General features: G+C 35.1%; 1 protein-coding gene across 3 annotated transcripts in view; it reads right to left on the bottom strand.

Moving 5' to 3' along the window:
* Window positions 1–18,190, bottom strand: part of PARPBP (PARP1 binding protein) — a 66,743-nt gene that overhangs the window by 15,659 nt on the left and 32,894 nt on the right. For 2 of the 3 annotated variants that reach the window (XM_050750220.1, XM_050750222.1), the window contains 4 exons: window positions 16,253–16,423; window positions 14,969–15,123; window positions 5,528–5,711; window positions 2,126–2,304 (listed from right to left, as the gene is read on the bottom strand). In XM_050750220.1, the coding sequence (XP_050606177.1) occupies window positions 2,126–2,304; window positions 5,528–5,711; window positions 14,969–15,123; window positions 16,253–16,423 (689 nt within the window). The remainder of the gene's footprint in view (window positions 1–2,125; window positions 2,305–5,527; window positions 5,712–14,968; window positions 15,124–16,252; window positions 16,424–18,190) is intronic. The other variant, XM_050750221.1, reaches the window with a different exon arrangement.

The following is an 18,190-nucleotide window of genomic DNA, read 5'->3' as shown; positions in this document are numbered from 1 at the left end:
CAGTAACTAAACGTTTCATGAGCTTCTACTATTTGTAAGGCACTATTCAAGATATTGTGAAGAATAGAAAGTTGACTCATTTATTGACCCTATATTCAGGCATCCTGAAGTCTAAGTAAGGAACATAAGAAATCCACATAACTGAAATTCAAAATAGTGCGGGAATTCAAAAGAGAAAAACATAGAAATAGGAAGGTCAGAGAAGGTAAAATGGAGGAGACCCACCCTATAGTTTTGGATTCAGACCAACTTGAACACCTTAATAAATTAATCCCTTTTGGCTTAACAGAGCCAAAGTTAGAACCCCCTTGACTCAAATGACTACTAAGCAAGAATAAAAGATTGGCTACCCTAAGAAAGAATAGTTGACAACCTTAAATTGATATACCTCATTGTCCTTAATTTTATCATTTCAGTGTAGACCACTGAAAATTTACTTTACCACAGACCAGTGTGCACAATGACAATTAGAAATGTGAATGCAGAATCCAAACTGTAAACAATAGCAATGTGTTCAGTGACATGATTAAGTATAGAAAACCTTTTCTTTTCTTTCTTTCTTTTTTTTTTTTAAAGAGAACAGGGTCTTGCTCTGTCGCCCAGGAGAGAGTGCAGTGGTGCAATCATAGTTCACTGTGGCTTCGAGCAATCCTGGGCTCCCAAGTAGCTGGGACTACAGGCATGCACCACCTCAGGCTCCCAAGTAGCTGGGACTACAAGCGTGCACCACCACACTGGATAATTCTTTTTTATTTTTGCAGAGATAGGATAATGAGGCATAGGAGAGAGTACATGAAGCAATCATGAAGCCAGATTTCAATAAAATAGCTCCAGTAGAAAATAGAAGAGATCAAACAGTAGGATAATTTTGCAACAATTCTCTACAGTGTACTAAATACAATTTAAAAGGGTTGTTCTAAAAATTTTAATGTTTTCTCAAAGTGAACGTCCACTTAATTAAAAATACCAACAACCTACTCAATGACTGACCTAATCATTAAAACTGGAGAGCATCTGCTATAGATGAAACTGCATCACCCATATGTGTGTGTGTGTATATATATATATTATATATATTATACACATAAAATATATTATATATATATTATACACATAAAATATATTATATATATATTATACACATAAAATATATTATATATATATTATACACATACATATAGAAGCCTTAACTCCCAAATGTGACTGTATTTGGAGATAGGGCTTTTAGGAGGTAATTCAGATTAAATGAGGTCACATGGGTGGGATCCGAATCTAATAGGACTGATGGCCTTATAAGAAGACGACAAAGAGATCTCTCTCCATGTGCTTCTACTAAGGAAGGACATGTAAGCACACAGCAAAAAGGCAGCCATCTGCAACCCAAGGGGAAAGCCCTCACCAGTCCTGACCATGCTGGCACCCTGATCTCCAGCTTCCAGCCCAAAGAGAAAATAGGTTTCTGTTGTTTAAGCTACCCAGTCTATAGTATTTCATTATGCCAGCCTGAGTAGATGAAGACAGCATCAATGTCTTATACATAATACCAGCATTAATTTGGTAAATATCTTTCTTCATAATTTGAGGGAGAACCAGGAGCTGTCAATTCCAGTGTAAGTTTGGTGTATGTGCTCTCTCTTATTCTAGGCAGACTAGCAGTCCTGAGAGCACAGGCCTCAGGCTTTAGGAAAGACACCCTTGCTAATTGCTAACATACCTTACTTGGGCAAATTACTTAATCTCTCTCAAGTCTCTAATTCTTCACTTATAAAGTGGAGCCTCTAATTCTTCACTTAAGAACATGGTGGTTGGGAAGGCTAAAATAATTTAACTGAAAACATTTAGCAAAATTCTTGACACATAGCAAAGGAAAGAAATATTTTCAAAGCAAAACAAGAACTAAAAACAACATTGAAACCAAAGACTTCTCTCATGCTGTACTCTCATAAAATACTACTTCTTTTATATATAACCTCTTTGAATTCAAATGTTCAATCTCTCTTTAATTAACTTTTATTTTCTTTCTTCACAATTTCTGTAGTTTCTAAGTTTCCTACCATAAGCATACATTTCTTTTATAATTCTCCAGGGTTAACATTTATAATACAATAACTTCCACATTACTTACCTAAAAAGTGTAAGAATAGAAGTTCCATTATGATGAATTGTGTTTTCCTCATCATATAAAAGCTCTGCTTTGTTTTTGGTAGGAGCACTAGCTGCTTCTTCATCCAAAAGAACTAATAAGGTTTTCACAGTATCTCTGCCACAGTATGCAGTGCCATGGTTTATGGCATGAGATTTTGGCTAAGAAAAAAAATAATTTTAAGTAAATGTAATAATCACCCCAGCTGGGTGAATGGCCATACTTTTCAATTCCCTGTGGCACTGGCCTCTTTCATCTATTGTTAAAGTAATAAAACACCAGCTATAAGAAGTGGCTGTAAGGCATGTGACCGTTTTTCCTTAAGCCATGCTATAATCAACTTTACCAATTCCAGATGCACAAAAATAATATCATCAGAAGAAGACATTAGGTTCTGGTCAAAATAACATTAGGCTTCGAGTCAGAAAAATTTAGCCACTATCTAGCTATGTGACATCACCCCATGGCTCAACATCTCTATTTTTTCTCTCTCATGCCAAAGAAGCACGAGGTTCTGGCCATCTGAATACAGGCCCCATGGATGACTATAAAGATCAAATGCAAAAATGAAAAGCTAGTTGACAATCATTCATTCAATGATCATTGATAAGTATATATTATGTCCCAAGCACTGTGTTTAAAGCTAAGGCTCCAAAGGTGACAACCACTGCCTTCAAGGAACCCATAGTTTCCTTGATAAGATAAATAAGTGACAATTGCATTACAGAATGCTAAGTGCTATTTCTAACAAGTGTATGCACAGTGCAGTAGGAGTACAAAAGAAGTGACCAATGTACCCTGGCATCAAAGATGATTCCATAGAGGAGGAGGCACTCAGAGGAAGAAGAGAGCATGGTACTTTCAGGGACCAGGTAGCATGGCATGGCTGAAGAATAAGGTAAAAGAAAGGAAGTGATATGAGATGAGCCTGGGAAACTTTGTATATCATGCCAAGAAGTTATAAGCCAGTCTGTTACAGAGGAAAAATCTCTTCCTTTATTAAGCAAGGAAGTAAAATGATCCTATTTAGATTTTAAAGAATCAACGATGGCAATGTGTAAAATATATTGTGAGATATGAATGTTATCAAATCTGGAGACAGGTCACAAATTAAAGACTATAGTAGACCAGTTTAGAAGTAGAGAGTTCTGAACTAAGATAGTAGTAATAGAGATAAAGCGGATTAAAAAGGGAAAGTTGAAAAAAACTTCATGACTAGATAGAATAAAATAAAATACATAATAATAAAATATTATCTATAGATACATGTAAGCAAAAACTCTGAAGGCATTTCTGGCTGGATTTGATACCAACTTCTTAGTTATATATCCTGTATAGCTCTGGAGAAGGTGTTTGACCTCTCTACTTAAACTCCCTGACGAAATAGAGGCAATGATAATGCCTAACCCAGAGGGTTGGTGGACATTATACCTAGATATCAAAGCTACATCTTCTGGGACATCTGTTGGAAGCTGTGCCAGTTTCTTCGGCTTTCATCAGTATCGTCTTGGCCTTCTTTCTCTCTTGGCAGACTTGGGCTACCAGGTGAACTATAATGTATATAGATCCACTGGAATTATAACAAATTGCCTATCACAATCTGGTGCTTCACACATATTTTTCATTAGTACCAGAGAATTCCATATTGCTTAATAGTAACTTCATGAGTACTATTTGATCATATTTTTCAAAGATCTCTGATTTGGTTGAAAACACGAAATTGGCCGGGCGCGGTGGCTCAAGCCTGTAATCCCAGCACTTTGGGAGGCCGAGGCGGGCAGATCACAAGGTCAGGAGATCCAGACCACAGTGAAACCCCGTCTCTACTAAAAATACAAAAAATTAGCCGGGCGCGGTGGCGGGCGCCTGTAGTCCCAGCTACTCAGGAGGCTGAGGCAGGAGAATGGCGGGAACCCGGGAGGCGGAGCTTGCAGTGAGCCGAGATCGCGCCACTGCACTCCAGCCTGGGCAACAGCGTGAGACTCCGTCTCAAAAAAAAAAAAAAAAAAAAAAAAAGAAAACACGAAATTAAGAACAAGATTTTTGGTATCTTTATTTCTTCTGCCAAGAAATGGAAGCAATTGATGTTGTTAATTATTTGAGCTGAAAGATCCTGATTGATATTTATAGTAATAACCTGGTTGTCATTTGAGCTAAACTATTCACCAGGAAGTGTTAACACCCATGAAACACACAGGGCAACAACCCTGAATCTACCCCACCTTCAAAGTAAATCTAAAAACAAGCATTGTTATAGAAAAATAGCTAAAAGTGGTCCTAGAGGGCTGTGAGTGAATGAATGAATGAATGATAAATAATAAAAATTAAGCAAAAGTCTTTCTTCATACACAGGCTAACATAATCACACCTAATAAAATGGGGCTGTCAGAAAAATTGAAGAAACTGCAATAAATGAACTATACTACTCTAAAATTCTGTTCTAAAAACATAGTAGTCAATTTCTCTTATAATTCTGTGGGTTAGAATCTATTCTATTTAATTATCTGTGTAAAAAAATTAAGAATAAGTAAATGTTCTGGGAATATATGGTTTAAAAATTGCCAGGTACAGGTTTCAGTAGGCTGAGAATGGAGGTAGAAAATAAGAGACAGAGATTTATAAAAGAAAAGTAAACTGCTGAATGGAAGCAATTTCTAACAGGACTGCTGTCCTAATACAAGGCTTAGTATTAAAGTCAGAAACAGAAAAAAAAGGCTCTTATTTTATGTCTGAGTAAATGGGAAAGTAATTGTTTATAAGAATATTTAGGCCAGGCATGGTGGCTCACGCCTGTAATCCCAGCACTTTGGGAGGCTGAGGTGGGCAGATCATGAGGTCAGGAGTTTGAGAGTAGCCTGGCCAACATAGTGAAACCCCATCTCTACTAAAAATACAAAAAATTAGCTGGGCATGGTGGCAGGCGCCTGTAATTCCAGCTACTCCGGAGGCTGAGGTGAGAGAATCGCTTGAACCCAGGAGGTGGAGGTTGCAGTGAGCCAAGATCGTGCCACTGCACTACAGCCTGGGTTACAAGAGTGAAACTCCGTCTCAAAAAAGAAAAAAAGAACATTTATAGAAAAACACCATAAAACACCTTAATATCCATCAAGAATTATAAGTTTTTAGTACTAAAAGGGATACCAGAGATTACCCTATGCCTTACTTTAACAAATTCAGAAATTCAGCCCAAATATGTGATAATTTACACAAGTTGAACATATAATCCTACATAATCCTATTGAGAAACTTACATTTTCAACATCATTTTAGAACACAGGAAACACACTCTTCTGACTTAAGTAGCAATAATAAACCATTTCTACAATAAATAGAAGAGATAATGATTTGTAAAAAAGGGATAATGAAAAATAAAAAGCTCATTACCCGAGCAGGACTGATGTCAGTGGTGCTAACAGCTACAACACCTTCTTGAGAATTGATAATATTCTTAATCCTCAAATCCAAATCCTGAGCAACTTCCTCTATTGCTTTGTAAAAAGGATCCCTGCTGTTCCGGCCTTTAATCAGCTGCATCTTTATCACTGACAGTATTTGACCCCCTGCAATGCTGAAAGTAGAAATAAGATTGCCTCTATAAAAGTATTGCAAATGACAATATGCTTATAGACTTGAAAATATAATTTTCAGAGTTAATCAACACTTTTCAAAGAATATAGCTTTGATCTTATAAATCAAACAGTTAAAGCATTTAAGAAAAAGATGAGGACCATTAGAAACAAAATGTAAAAGTTTGTCTAAAAGCAAGTAATTTCAATAAGTTTCTTCTTGCTTGATTTGAAAGCTGAAGGGAAATAATTTAGTTATATGTGAAATATAACAGGTTTGGAAGTGGTTGTATACATTCAAAATATTTAAAATACATACCGTTAGATACAACTAAAATAACAAAAATAGTTACCTCTCATTGAATACCTAGACTCTTACATTCATTTAATCTTAAAACCAATTCAGTAAGTTGGTATTATTATCCCTAAATCACAAATGAGAAAATTGAGTCCTATAAAAGTTAAATGGTTTGTCCAAGAACATATGGTGTTCTGTGTGAGGGAAGAGCCAAGGAGGAAGTAAACTGATCTGAAAAACATGATATTGCATTCTAATAAGTAAAAGCTTATTATATGGAAGAGGAAACTAAGCAAGTTAGTACTGACCTAAAGCAAACAAGAAACTGGACCAGCTATGGCCAACAGATAAGTATTTTTAAAAACCTGAAATTGATATTTCTTTATACCACACCTAAATCTAAGAGTTTGGGTTGCAGCTTCTGCTCTAAAGGACAAATGTGAGAAACATATAAGAGGAAGGATTCTGGTCCATTTTAAGGAAGAAATGAGGTGTGTCCAATAGAAGAGGATTCTCTTTTGAAGTCAGGCAATCCTATCCCTAGAGGTATCACTGGAAAGGCTGCACAATGCCAAATGAGAAACTGTTGTAGTCTGACTATAGACCTTGAAGTCAGGCTGCCTGAGCCCATATCACAGCTCTGCCACTTTCAACCTTGGGTATGCTACTGAACTTCTCTTTTGTAGAGGCATAAAGGAAATTATGAAATGAAGTTTTCACTCTTGCTGCCTTATTGCCAGGTTGTATGTTTTACAGAAATGCCAGGTTCCCTAACAAGCTAGAAATATTTAAATAGCTGGTCCAGATAGAAGAGGAAAGTTAGAAGAAAACTGCAGAGAGACTTAGTGTATGATGACAATGTATTTTCCTGATCATCAGACTCATATCCAGCATTTGTTTAAAACATCAACTCCAGATCCCATCCTATGGAATTACAATCTCCAGAGAAGAGCACTGAATGTTTGCATTGTTTTAAAAGTACCACAGGTGATTCTTATGATTAGGCAAGGGTGAGAAAAAAGTCATGAAAAAATCAGCTCCTTGAGAAAGCAATCATATTTTACAAATCTTCATACTGTCAGTTTACATTTGGCACACAGAAGAGATGATTGACATATGTTTGTTGAATAAATGAATACTATCACATGCAACAATCTAAAGTTTTTAATAGTAAGAGAAATGATATATATTTTACTATTCATATTATTATCTGCAATACAAAAGTACGTAGGCGGTGTCTACTTACACAATGGCATACTAGATACTCTGAAGAACATATCACTGAATAGACAAAAATCTTCAAGTACCACCCAATCTCTCCCTTAAAAAGAAACCAACAAGACCTGGCATCATAAGTTGAAAGCTGTGCATAGTAAGCCAGCAGGATATCATCCTGAGGACAAACATCTCTAGTAACACTGTGATCAGGATACAAAGCTCGGGGCTAGCAGCAAGGTGGAAGAGGACAAGCAGGGACTTCCACGTTCAGTCTGAACCTTTCAAGGGAGAATAAGCTAGTATGGTTTTTACTAGATTTATTCTATGTATTTTATATTTTTGAAGCTTTTTAAAAAAAATCCTTCTGTTTAGTAATGATACAGAAATCCAACTGCATTTTGTTTATTGGCCTTGCGTCCAGCAACACTCTTAAACCGTACTGCCAATTGTAATGATTTGCCTTTAGATTCTTGGAGTTTTCTATATAATTAGTCATATTATCATCAAATAGAATTTTATCTTTTCAATTGTTATATCTCCTATTTCTTTTTGTCTTACTACACTGAATTGGACATCTCATGCTATATTGAAAAGAAATTATGACAGCAGGTACTCTTGTCTTATTCTTAAGCAGAACGCTAAAACATTTTAACATTAACTAGGTTTTTATAGAAACACTTTTGTCAAATTAAAGCCCTTATTCTTAGTTAATTTTACACTGAGGGATTCGCCCTGTAGAGTGGGTACGTGTTTCCTATTTATCTCCCCATGCTGGCCAGTTCCTGGGCTAAAAGCTGGCTTCCCTTCTTGACTTGCCTCTCTGGCTTTCCTCCTTCACCTATTTTTGACCTGTATTTTCATTACATTTGCCTACTTACCAATGCATTTAAGAAGCATTTTTGAAATATACTATCCAACATTATTAATTATTTTCAATGGAAGAATCAATCTGGGGGCCTAGTCTGCCATACTTCTGTAATCAGAAGTCTGAGTAGACCCTAGGAATTCTTTCACATATATGAGGACTTCCTTTTTCAGCTGTGAACTGGATGAAATGTAGCCAAAATGAAAACATAATTAACATTATATGCTTTTCCTGGGAATTAATCTCTAATAGAAAAGAGTTTTGGAAAAGATTCAAATGGTTAATAAAATCTGGAAGTGTCTTAGTGCCAATTATAAGAACAAAAAATATGCTTCAAATGATATTAGGAAAGTCACCTTTGACCTCTTTTTCTCATTCCTTCTACAAGACAAAAATGCTAAATTTTAAAGATGATGTAATTCACTGGCTGAATTGTATTCAGGAAAAAATAAGACTTGTATTGCAGAGACTTGCCAAGGTCAACATTTTGAACCCATGGCAAAATACCCCAAACAGTAGTGCTCTGACTACTCTATTACTCTATACTCACTTCTAGAGCCACCATTAGGTTGGCTTCTAATATCTGTTCAGCAACACAGTGGCTTAATTCAAATTCTTGCTTCTAGAGTCTAGAAACTCCAGAAGTTTTAACTAAAATGACATCAGGATATTTATGCTGTTCACTGGCAATACAAAAATGAATAAAATCTTTCTCTTTAAGAGCTCACAAGTGATTATGATACAATGAACTACTGAAAGTATAGACAAGTTTGAGTGGGGAAGTAGAGAGAAGGAGGAGGTATTCAGGAGTGCTTCCCAGAAGATACATTATGGCGATTCTGGATAAACATTAATAGCAGAATTTAGATGAGAAAGAGGCAAACTGAGCTCCTAACTCTTAACTGCATCACACCAGTGCCCTAGGGCAGAAAGAGAAACCCGAGGCTGCTGATGAAAAGCACAACCGAATCCCCAAGCTTGTACCAAAATAAAGTAACTAGAAGAGAACACTAAGCAATAATACAGGCAAATGATTGGTAATACTTTAATGTAATTACTATCTTCACTTTCCTAAATAAAGTGACTGCTTTTTCCATACCACACTCAAGAATTTAATAACTATTTGTTGAAGTAAATTTCACCTTTAAAAATTAAATGTAATTAAAGGTGCCACATAAAATGTATGAAAAATATTTCTTAAATATTTTAAACAAGAAAAATATTAACATTAGATTAGACTGAATAATTTCAATGAGATTTAACACTCCATACATGTATATTTAGTCCAATATACATAGTTATGTGCTGTATAATAACATTATGGTCAGCAACAGACCACATGTACGATGGTAGTCCCATAATATAATGGAGCTGAAAAATTCCTATCGCCTAGTGATATAACATCGTAGCATCATAGCTCAACATATCACTCACATGTTTGTGGTGATACTTGTGTAAACAAACCTACTGTGCTGCCAATCGTATAATAGTATAGTGCATATAGTTATGTTTAATATGTAATACTTGGTCATTATAATAAATGACTATCTTACTGGTTTATGTATTTGCTATACCTTTTATCATTATTTTAGAGTGTACTCCTTCTACTTATTAAGAAAAAAAAAAACACTAACTGTGAAATAGCCTCAGGCAGGTCCTTCAGGAGGTATTCCTGAAGAAGGTGTTGTGACTATAGGAGAAGACACCTCCAGGGGTGTTATTGCTCCTGAAGATCTTCCAGTGGGACAAGATGTGGAGGTGGAAGACAGTCATATTGATAATCCCGACCCTGTATAGACCTAGGCTAATGTGCATATTTGTGTCTTAATTTTAAACAAGAAAGTTTAAAAAGCAAAAAAAAAAAAAAAAAAAATTAAAGAGAGAAAAGCATATAGAATACAGAGAAAAAAAATTGTACAGCTGGACAATGTATTTGTGTTTTAAGCTAAGTGTTATTACAAGAGTCAAAAAGTTTGAAAATTTTAAAAAATTCATAGTCAAAAAAGTTTAAAGTTCATAAAGTTAGAGCAAGCTAAGAATAATTTATTCTTGAAGAAAGAAAAATTTGCTCTGTAAATTTAGTGTGGTCTAGGTTTATAATGTGTATAAAGTCTACAAGAGTTTACGATAATGTTCCAGGCCTTCATATTCACTCACCACTCATCCAGAGCAACTTCAAGTGCTGCAAACTCCAATCATGGCAAGTACCCTATGCGTATCTATGTTTATCTATGTTTATGTTTTATACTGCATTCTGAACAGGACCTTTTCAATGTTTAGATATGCTTAGCCACACAAATACCATTGTGTTATAATTGTCTACAGTATCTGATACAGTAACAGGCCATACAGGTTTGTAGTCTAGCAGCAACAGCCTATGCCATATAGCCTGTGTGTGTGGCAGGCTATACCATCCAGGTTTGTGTAAACACAGGCTATGATGTTTGTACAATGATTAAATTGCCTAACAATGCATTTCTCAGAGCATATTTTCGTCGTGGTGCATGACAGTATAATGTAAATGTGCATTCAAAAGTTGTGTGATAAATGTGAAATACAGAATTTTCAACTTCTAAACAACAGGGAACTATTAATTGATATAACTTGAAACATCTCATTTAAGACATCTTTCAGGTGAAAGTACACTATGCATTTTATGGTGTCACCTACTGGCAAAGTGTAGAAATGCAGCCACCTATAGCTAAGATGGCCTCATGGAAAGCTGGCAGTGGGGCGATGAGTGTAAGAATCAATTCTTTTTCTTTATTTCTTCCCAGTCTGTCTATCCCACCCTTCCTTAGACTCAAAGATTACTGTAATTTTTCTATTTTAAAATAAGTAGTATAAACTCTTCCTCAGATACAAGAGCTAAATACATTTTTATCTCTAAGTTTTAAGGTTGAGAAAGACGAGGAGGATAAAGAGGCCAGAGTGAGAGATGGACAGGAGTTAGAGCATAGACAGTTTTGTGTATTATATTGAGGTTCCTGGAGTTTTATCCTGTACCAAGTATGGAATCACTGAAAAGTTTTAATTATGGGAGTAACATTTGCTGTTTCAGAAAAATCACACTGGCAGCAATGAGGACGATAGGATAGGGCAACTTAAGACTGGAGGCAGAATAGACAACTCGGTGGCATATGAAAAGGTCCAGGCAACAAGGGATGAAAGTCTGAAACAGTAATAGGAAGAGATGAGAAGAAAGAACATAAAATATGTGAAGTAAGAAAAAGTGACAGATCTTACTGAGTGAATGCATTTAGGATATGCCCCAGATTCTTGTTTGGGAGCTGGAGAGAGACAGGCTTCATCACTTCAGGAGGAGAAGCAGTTTTGCAGAGAAAGATGAAAATTTAGTTTAGGACATATGAGTTGCCTGTGAGGCACCATCTTAAAGATAGCTGAGGATATGTTTCTGAAACTCAGGAAAGAGGTTCAAATTTCACTGAAATATAGATTTAGAAGAATTTGCATATATATAGTAGAAGAGGTTGGTGGAAAATAAGAGAATGACCTCTCAGAAGTTATAGGAAAAAAAAGTTTCAGTAGGAAATGACTAAATTTGGAGACTCAAAAGAGACCACAGACTATGACAATTAGAAGATCACAAGTGACCACTGGCAGAATAGCTTCAGTAGAGGGAAAAAGTGAAGGAGTATAAATCAGTCAAGTACAGACAATCAAATAAATATTGACTGTCTATTCTGGCAAAAATTGTGCTAGGGCTAGGGAATATTAGTGAAGAAAACCAATAAACGCTCACTGAGTTTACTGTCTATTGAGAAATATACATTAAATAATTACAAAGAGGGAATCAGAAAAATGGAAAGTATCTTCTTTAAGAATTTGAGCTGTAAATGGAAGGAGAAGGAACTGGAAGAAACAGAGAAGACAGTTTGTTGTTTTTTTCTTATAAGCTTATAGACTGTGGCTAAAGTACTAGTAAAGGGAGAGGTTGAAATTATAAGATAAAATGAATAACCAGTGAAGCAATGTCCGAATGGGTTATCCACTTTCCCACCCACCATGTCTAGTTAACTCCTTCAAGTTCATCCTTCAAAATTAGGCTTAACTGTAACACCCATCCAGATAAGCATTCTTGACACCCTTATCCCTGGCTCCCACAAACCAGGTCAATTGCCCTTTCCTCTGTATACCTTCTATTAATATCTATTATGATATGTATAAGGTATATGTTTTTAGTTTTTAATACTTTTACTTTCTTATTTATAGAACAAACCTATACCTACTACAGAACAAAAATAAATAAACAAATCACCACAAAAAAGAGAACAAAAATTGCTCAAGTGGACTATTCAGACACCGAACTGAAGACATTGACTATTTAGATACTCACTTCCTCAAGACCTTCTCTAGAAGATACTTGTTCATTATAACCACATGGGATATCCAAAATAAACGGCTGCTAAGTTGAAGAAGTCTATTCCCTCACCCTGCATGCCTCTAAAATAAATATCCTTCTACCCTGTTGACCACAACCAGAAATTCCTCCAAAAGGAATGTAATTACAACAAACCATATTGGATAGAACATACACATTTATCTCTGCTCTTTCACAAAACTTCACTAAAATGACAAAAAAGCAAAAAACAAAAAAGTTTCCATCTATGAAGAAAAAGAGAATGAGAGAGGAAACAACAGCTGATGAGAGTAGAGGCATTTCATGAAAGTACAAAAAAATGAAAACAGATGGTTGAGTCATAACTAACTACCCAGAATACAAAAGCTAAAACCTAAGTAACTGTTAAGAGGAACATCAGTAAGAAGTAACCTCAGAAATTAATCAGAAATTGAAGGCAGTACTGAAGGCTATGTAAAGATGGGGTTGAAAACAGAAAAGCTAGTTGACAGTCTCCATAAGGAACATTTATACCCCCATTCTCTCTCTATTCTGAGCAGTTAGGCTAGCGCTTCTCTCCCACCTCAGCATGGGAAGCAGGACTGTTCTAAAGAAACTAAGAGAGGCTCCAGATGCAGGGGCAGCAGGACTAAAAGGAATTGAGTAAGTCTACATACAGAACCAGGAGACTCAGCATCAACCTGGACCTATCTCAAATCCCAGAATATTGCTAGCCAGATTTACAGCTTTCAGAGGTTAAAAGATTCCTCTGTGGAAATTTTTGGGAAAGTCCCAAAGAAAAGATTTAAAGTTACTGACATTTGCAGAGTAAGTCCCCAACAAAAGAGCCAACTGGGCAGCATGCTATAAATAAGCCCACTATATAGAGCTACTAATCAGCTCTATAGGGCCTCACTCTTAAATATGAAAGGACAGTTCAGAATCACCACACATTGTGGGAACACCTCTACCACGAAAGAGGGCAAAAGAAAGAAAGTAAAAAACAGAAAAGCATCCAATTTAGATAAAACAAAGACCATTCAGGAAGCAGATAACAATATTTTTACATTAAATATAATAAATAATCTTAGAGAAATAAATGAAACATGACATAAAATCATATACAATCAAATGTGAGACTAACATAAAAATATTTGCTTACCATTTACTTTTTCTGAGAAAGCTACTTGAGCAAAACAAGGGGTTTAACAATTAAAAGTAAAGTCATAAGAGCCAGGAAAGAGGCAGAGACTGTTTCACAAGGTGAGGATGAAGGTTCATGGTTGTCACTCTGACACAGGCCCAGCAAGCAAAAGCAAAGACTGAATAAAGACGACAGGGGACTCTCCAGAAGTAATATCTTCAAGGGCAAAAAACTGCAGATGACTGTAGTATTTGACTTTAACAAAATATATCTATATTGCCTTACCAAAAATTTTTTTAAAATTAAATATATGATGTTTCAATAAAAATGGCCCCCAATATATTATCTGGAAGTTCAGAAGATGTCACTTATTTTGTCTCTAAGTTATTTTCAAAATCCTCTTCCAAATTTACTTCTTTGTAATGGATATCCATATGAGAAAATAGAATGCAATTCAGAATAAAATCCTGAAAAAAATCCTTCTTAGAATCTTAGAATGGAATGAAGTTTCATAGAACAAGATATAGTCATTAACAGAATGGATGACAGGGTCAGAACTGACTGTGTTCAGATCCCTACTCTGCTACTTAATATAACCTAGGGCAAGTTACTTGATCCCTATGTTTTAGTTTCTTCACCTCTAAATTAGGGATAGTAATAGTATCTATCAAGTCAGGTTGTTGTAATGATCAAAGGATAATCTGAGTAAAGAACTTAGCACAATGTCTGACATATAACAAGTGTTCAATAAATATCAGCTATTTTTATTATGTTTATTTATGTTACAGGATACCAACCAAATTGACAATGATCCACCATGATTGCTAGCAAATACAATCCACTTCTGCCCCCAAAACTTACTCACCGCTTATTACACCAATATTATAAATGGGGGTCTATCAGATTTTTAAAAATCTCTTACCTCTAATATCATATAAAAACAAATCCCAGCTGAACCAAAGACTTGCACATAAGAAAATGAAAAATAACAGAAAATAGAATAGGGATTTCATATCTTTCTTAATTTTCTTATTCTTGATATCAGTTTCCTTTACGGCTAAATACATATACAGAAATTATCTGTTTGCTCATTTCCAGTCCTCAAAAATCTATTTCATCAGATAAAAATAAATGCTCTCTTCTTTAATCAATTTAGTATGGACATGACTTTTGACTTTGGCAAAAACTCAGAATCACAGGCAGAAATTTAGGAGGTGAGGTCATATGATCGTAATTTATTCATCCAGATTTTGTTTCTTCTCCCCACCGTTTGGTCTGATGCTTGGTCATTTCAATATCTCTTATTTCTACCCAATTCTATAAAGTTTTAAAGATAGATTAATAACATATTTGTAATATATCAAAAGTCATTACCTTGGGTTTGGTATTTCTCCAAGAATCTCATCTAATTTGTCAATGAAATTAATAAAATTAGACAATCCCTTTACATGTGTCCTTAAAGGATCTGATGGTGGTGGTGCATAACCTTTCCCTCCAAGCTCTATTGTCCTAATAAATGACGTGGCCACCTATGAATTAAAACAAATGGGTAAGTTATGTCCAGTGATTTATTAAATTAAAACTGTAATTTACTTCATAAAGCTAAGTAAATCTATATAATTCTGGGTATACAGTTAAAAGGGAAGCACACTTTATGGCTCATGACACACGTTGAGTCAGAAGCAAATAACCAAAGAAACAAATGCCATGCAGAATTCATGCTATCAAGTGTGGTAGCAATGACACACCCAGCTGCAGATCGAGACAGAGGAGCTGAGTTAGAGGACAAATTAAGAGCTAAAGTATATTAATTAGAATGTATTATTGACTATAAATAACTCATTTATGAATATATTCTAATATAGTTGACTACTAGCTTTGAAACTGTTATATGGAACAAGGGAATTTTTACTGCAAACTGATCTGTTGTGTTAAACAGATGAATTGGTTGGGCAATTTAACACTTCCAAACCTCAACCTCTCTATTTGTAAAATAAAAATATAGACTAGATAATCACTAAGTTCCATCCAGCTTTCCCATCCTGGGATCATGTATAGTTCAAAAGGCTTGTCCTTACAATGATAAAAATACATATGTGATAGCTGTACATAAGAGTGTTTCAATCAAAGATGAAATGTTCCAAGGTACATTTTAAGAAAGACAAATCCTGTGAAATGTCAGTAATTTAGGGGAAAGTTCCACGGTCAAATAAATTAGGAAACAACACATTAAATAACAAGCTTAATTTGCTACAAGCAGATTTCTTTATGGCAGGACTTCTCAGAGCTCTTATATACAATCATGGATTATGTATAATGAATAAGGGTATATACTACTTCTAAACATTTTGCCCTTGGAAACATTTATTCAAAGAACATTTAACAGAAACGTTTTCACATTGGAAACATTTATTCACAGAGAATTTATCAGGGCCAGCACTATACAGAACATATGTAAGGAAACACTGCTTTAGAGAAATTCTCCTTTACCAAACTTGAAGGATATGGTAAAAAATTAAAATACCACGGATTTTCAAATACGGAGGTAGAACATAAGTTAACCACTTAAAAGTTGTTTCATCCTAGTTACAAGCATATTAGGATACATGGATCCACTGTGCAAGGAGTCTTAATTTTGAACATGTCACACATTCATACCAAAAAGATAGACATTTGTTTCTCTCGAGCAGCATGTTTCAAATCAGTGAAGGCTTCTCTTCCTAGTCCTCTATCAGGAATATTGAGAATATGAGCCACAGCCAGGTCATTCTTTGAATTTACTAGCAGGTTTAAATATGAAAAGATAATTTTCCTTGCTAGCAGCTGCACCTGTGCAATAAAATATTCAGTTAATTTCTTTATTGCAATTCTTCTAAATCCATAATCTTTTTCATATGCAGTAAATATGTATATAATCATTCAATCACAATACCTCATTTAACTCTTTAGAAAAAGAGAACTGCCATATAAAAACAAGTTGGACAATCAGTAAACTCCATCTCTCCCCAAATTCTTGACTGACTACCAACTTTGGCAGGCAGAGGGGAGACCTACAAAAATGCAGCTAAAAAAAAGCAGCAAAGGAAGACACAAGAACATATATCAGCAATTGCATACCAACATAGAATGGAGACAGAGTATTAAGTTGGAATTCAGGCAAGTCAGTTGCCCACTAGCACAAAAACACAATATTTCTCAGAAGAACATAAAGGAATCCAGAGTTGTTATAAAATATTACCTATAATATCCAGTTTTCATCCAAAAATCAGTAAATGAAGAAAAAAGGTGTGACCCCCTACTCCGGGTAAAAAGTAGTCAATAGAAATTGCCACCAAGAAGACCTAGATGCCGAGTTTAGCAGAAAAAACATCAAGGCAGTTATTATGAATTATGTTCAAGATATTAAAAGGAAATATGTTCAATGAATTAAAAGAATATCTGTTATCAACAAATTAACAGAGTGAATGTCAACAGAAAAGTGGACAAAATAAATTCTGGAAATGAAAAGTACAATAAATAAAACAAAATTTGCTTGATGGGTTCAACAGCAACTTGGAGAGAGTAGAAGAAAGTACTGGTGAACTTATAGACAAACCAATAGCTATTACCAAATCTGAAAAACGAAAGAGAACAGCAACAAAAAAAGAAGAAAGAACCAAAGGGGTGTATGAGACAATTTAAAAAGTCAAACATACATGTAATTGGAATCCCTGAAGAGAAGTGAAAAGGGTAGAAAAAATATATGAAGAAATTTTGTCTGAAAGCATCCCAAATTTAGTAGAAAACATTAATTTATAGATCCAATAAGCTATATAAGTAGGAAAACCAAACAAAATGTATACAAACTCTGACAGCCAAAAGTAAGAAAAAATCTTGAGTGCAGCCAGCACAAAATGACACATTACCTAGAGAGGAACAATAATAAGGTTAACAAATCATCCAGAATTATGCAGGCCAGATGATATTGGAACAGTGTATTAAACATGCTGAGAAGCAATCTAAATTACTATACGATTACAATAATTAAGACAGAGTAGTATTTACAAAAGAACACTCGGCTCAATGGAACAGAATAGGGTGCAGAAATAGACCAACACAAATAGAGCAATCTGATTTTTCACAAATGTGCAAAAGGAGCAATGAAGAAAAGACAGTCTTTTCAATAATTGGTGTTGGAGCAATTGGTCATCCATATGCAAAACACATGAACTTCAACTTAAACTTCACACCTTTTATAAAAGTAAACTCAAAGTGGATCATAAGTCTATAAATGTACAATATAAACTATTAAACTTTTAAAAGACAATGTAATAGAAATTATTCATGACCTGGAATAAGGCAGAGTTCTTACGTAAGACACCAGAAGCACAATCAGAAAAGGGGGGGAAAAAAAAAAAAGATATTTTTTTTTTTTTTTTTTTTTTTTTTTGGAAACAGAGTCTTGCTGTTAGGCTGGAGTGCAGTGGCACAATCAGGGCACACTGCAACTTCAACCTCCCAGGCTTAAGTGACCCTCCTGCTTCAGCCTCCCTAGTAGCTAGGATTACAGGCATGTGCTACCGCAAGCAGCTAAATGTTTTTATTTTTTGTAGAGAC

The sequence above is a fragment of the Macaca thibetana genome, chromosome 11, assembly GCF_024542745.1.
Source record: "Macaca thibetana thibetana isolate TM-01 chromosome 11, ASM2454274v1, whole genome shotgun sequence".
Classification (NCBI taxonomy): domain Eukaryota; kingdom Metazoa; phylum Chordata; class Mammalia; order Primates; family Cercopithecidae; genus Macaca; species Macaca thibetana.
This window is presented reverse-complemented; position numbering and strand designations above follow the sequence as displayed.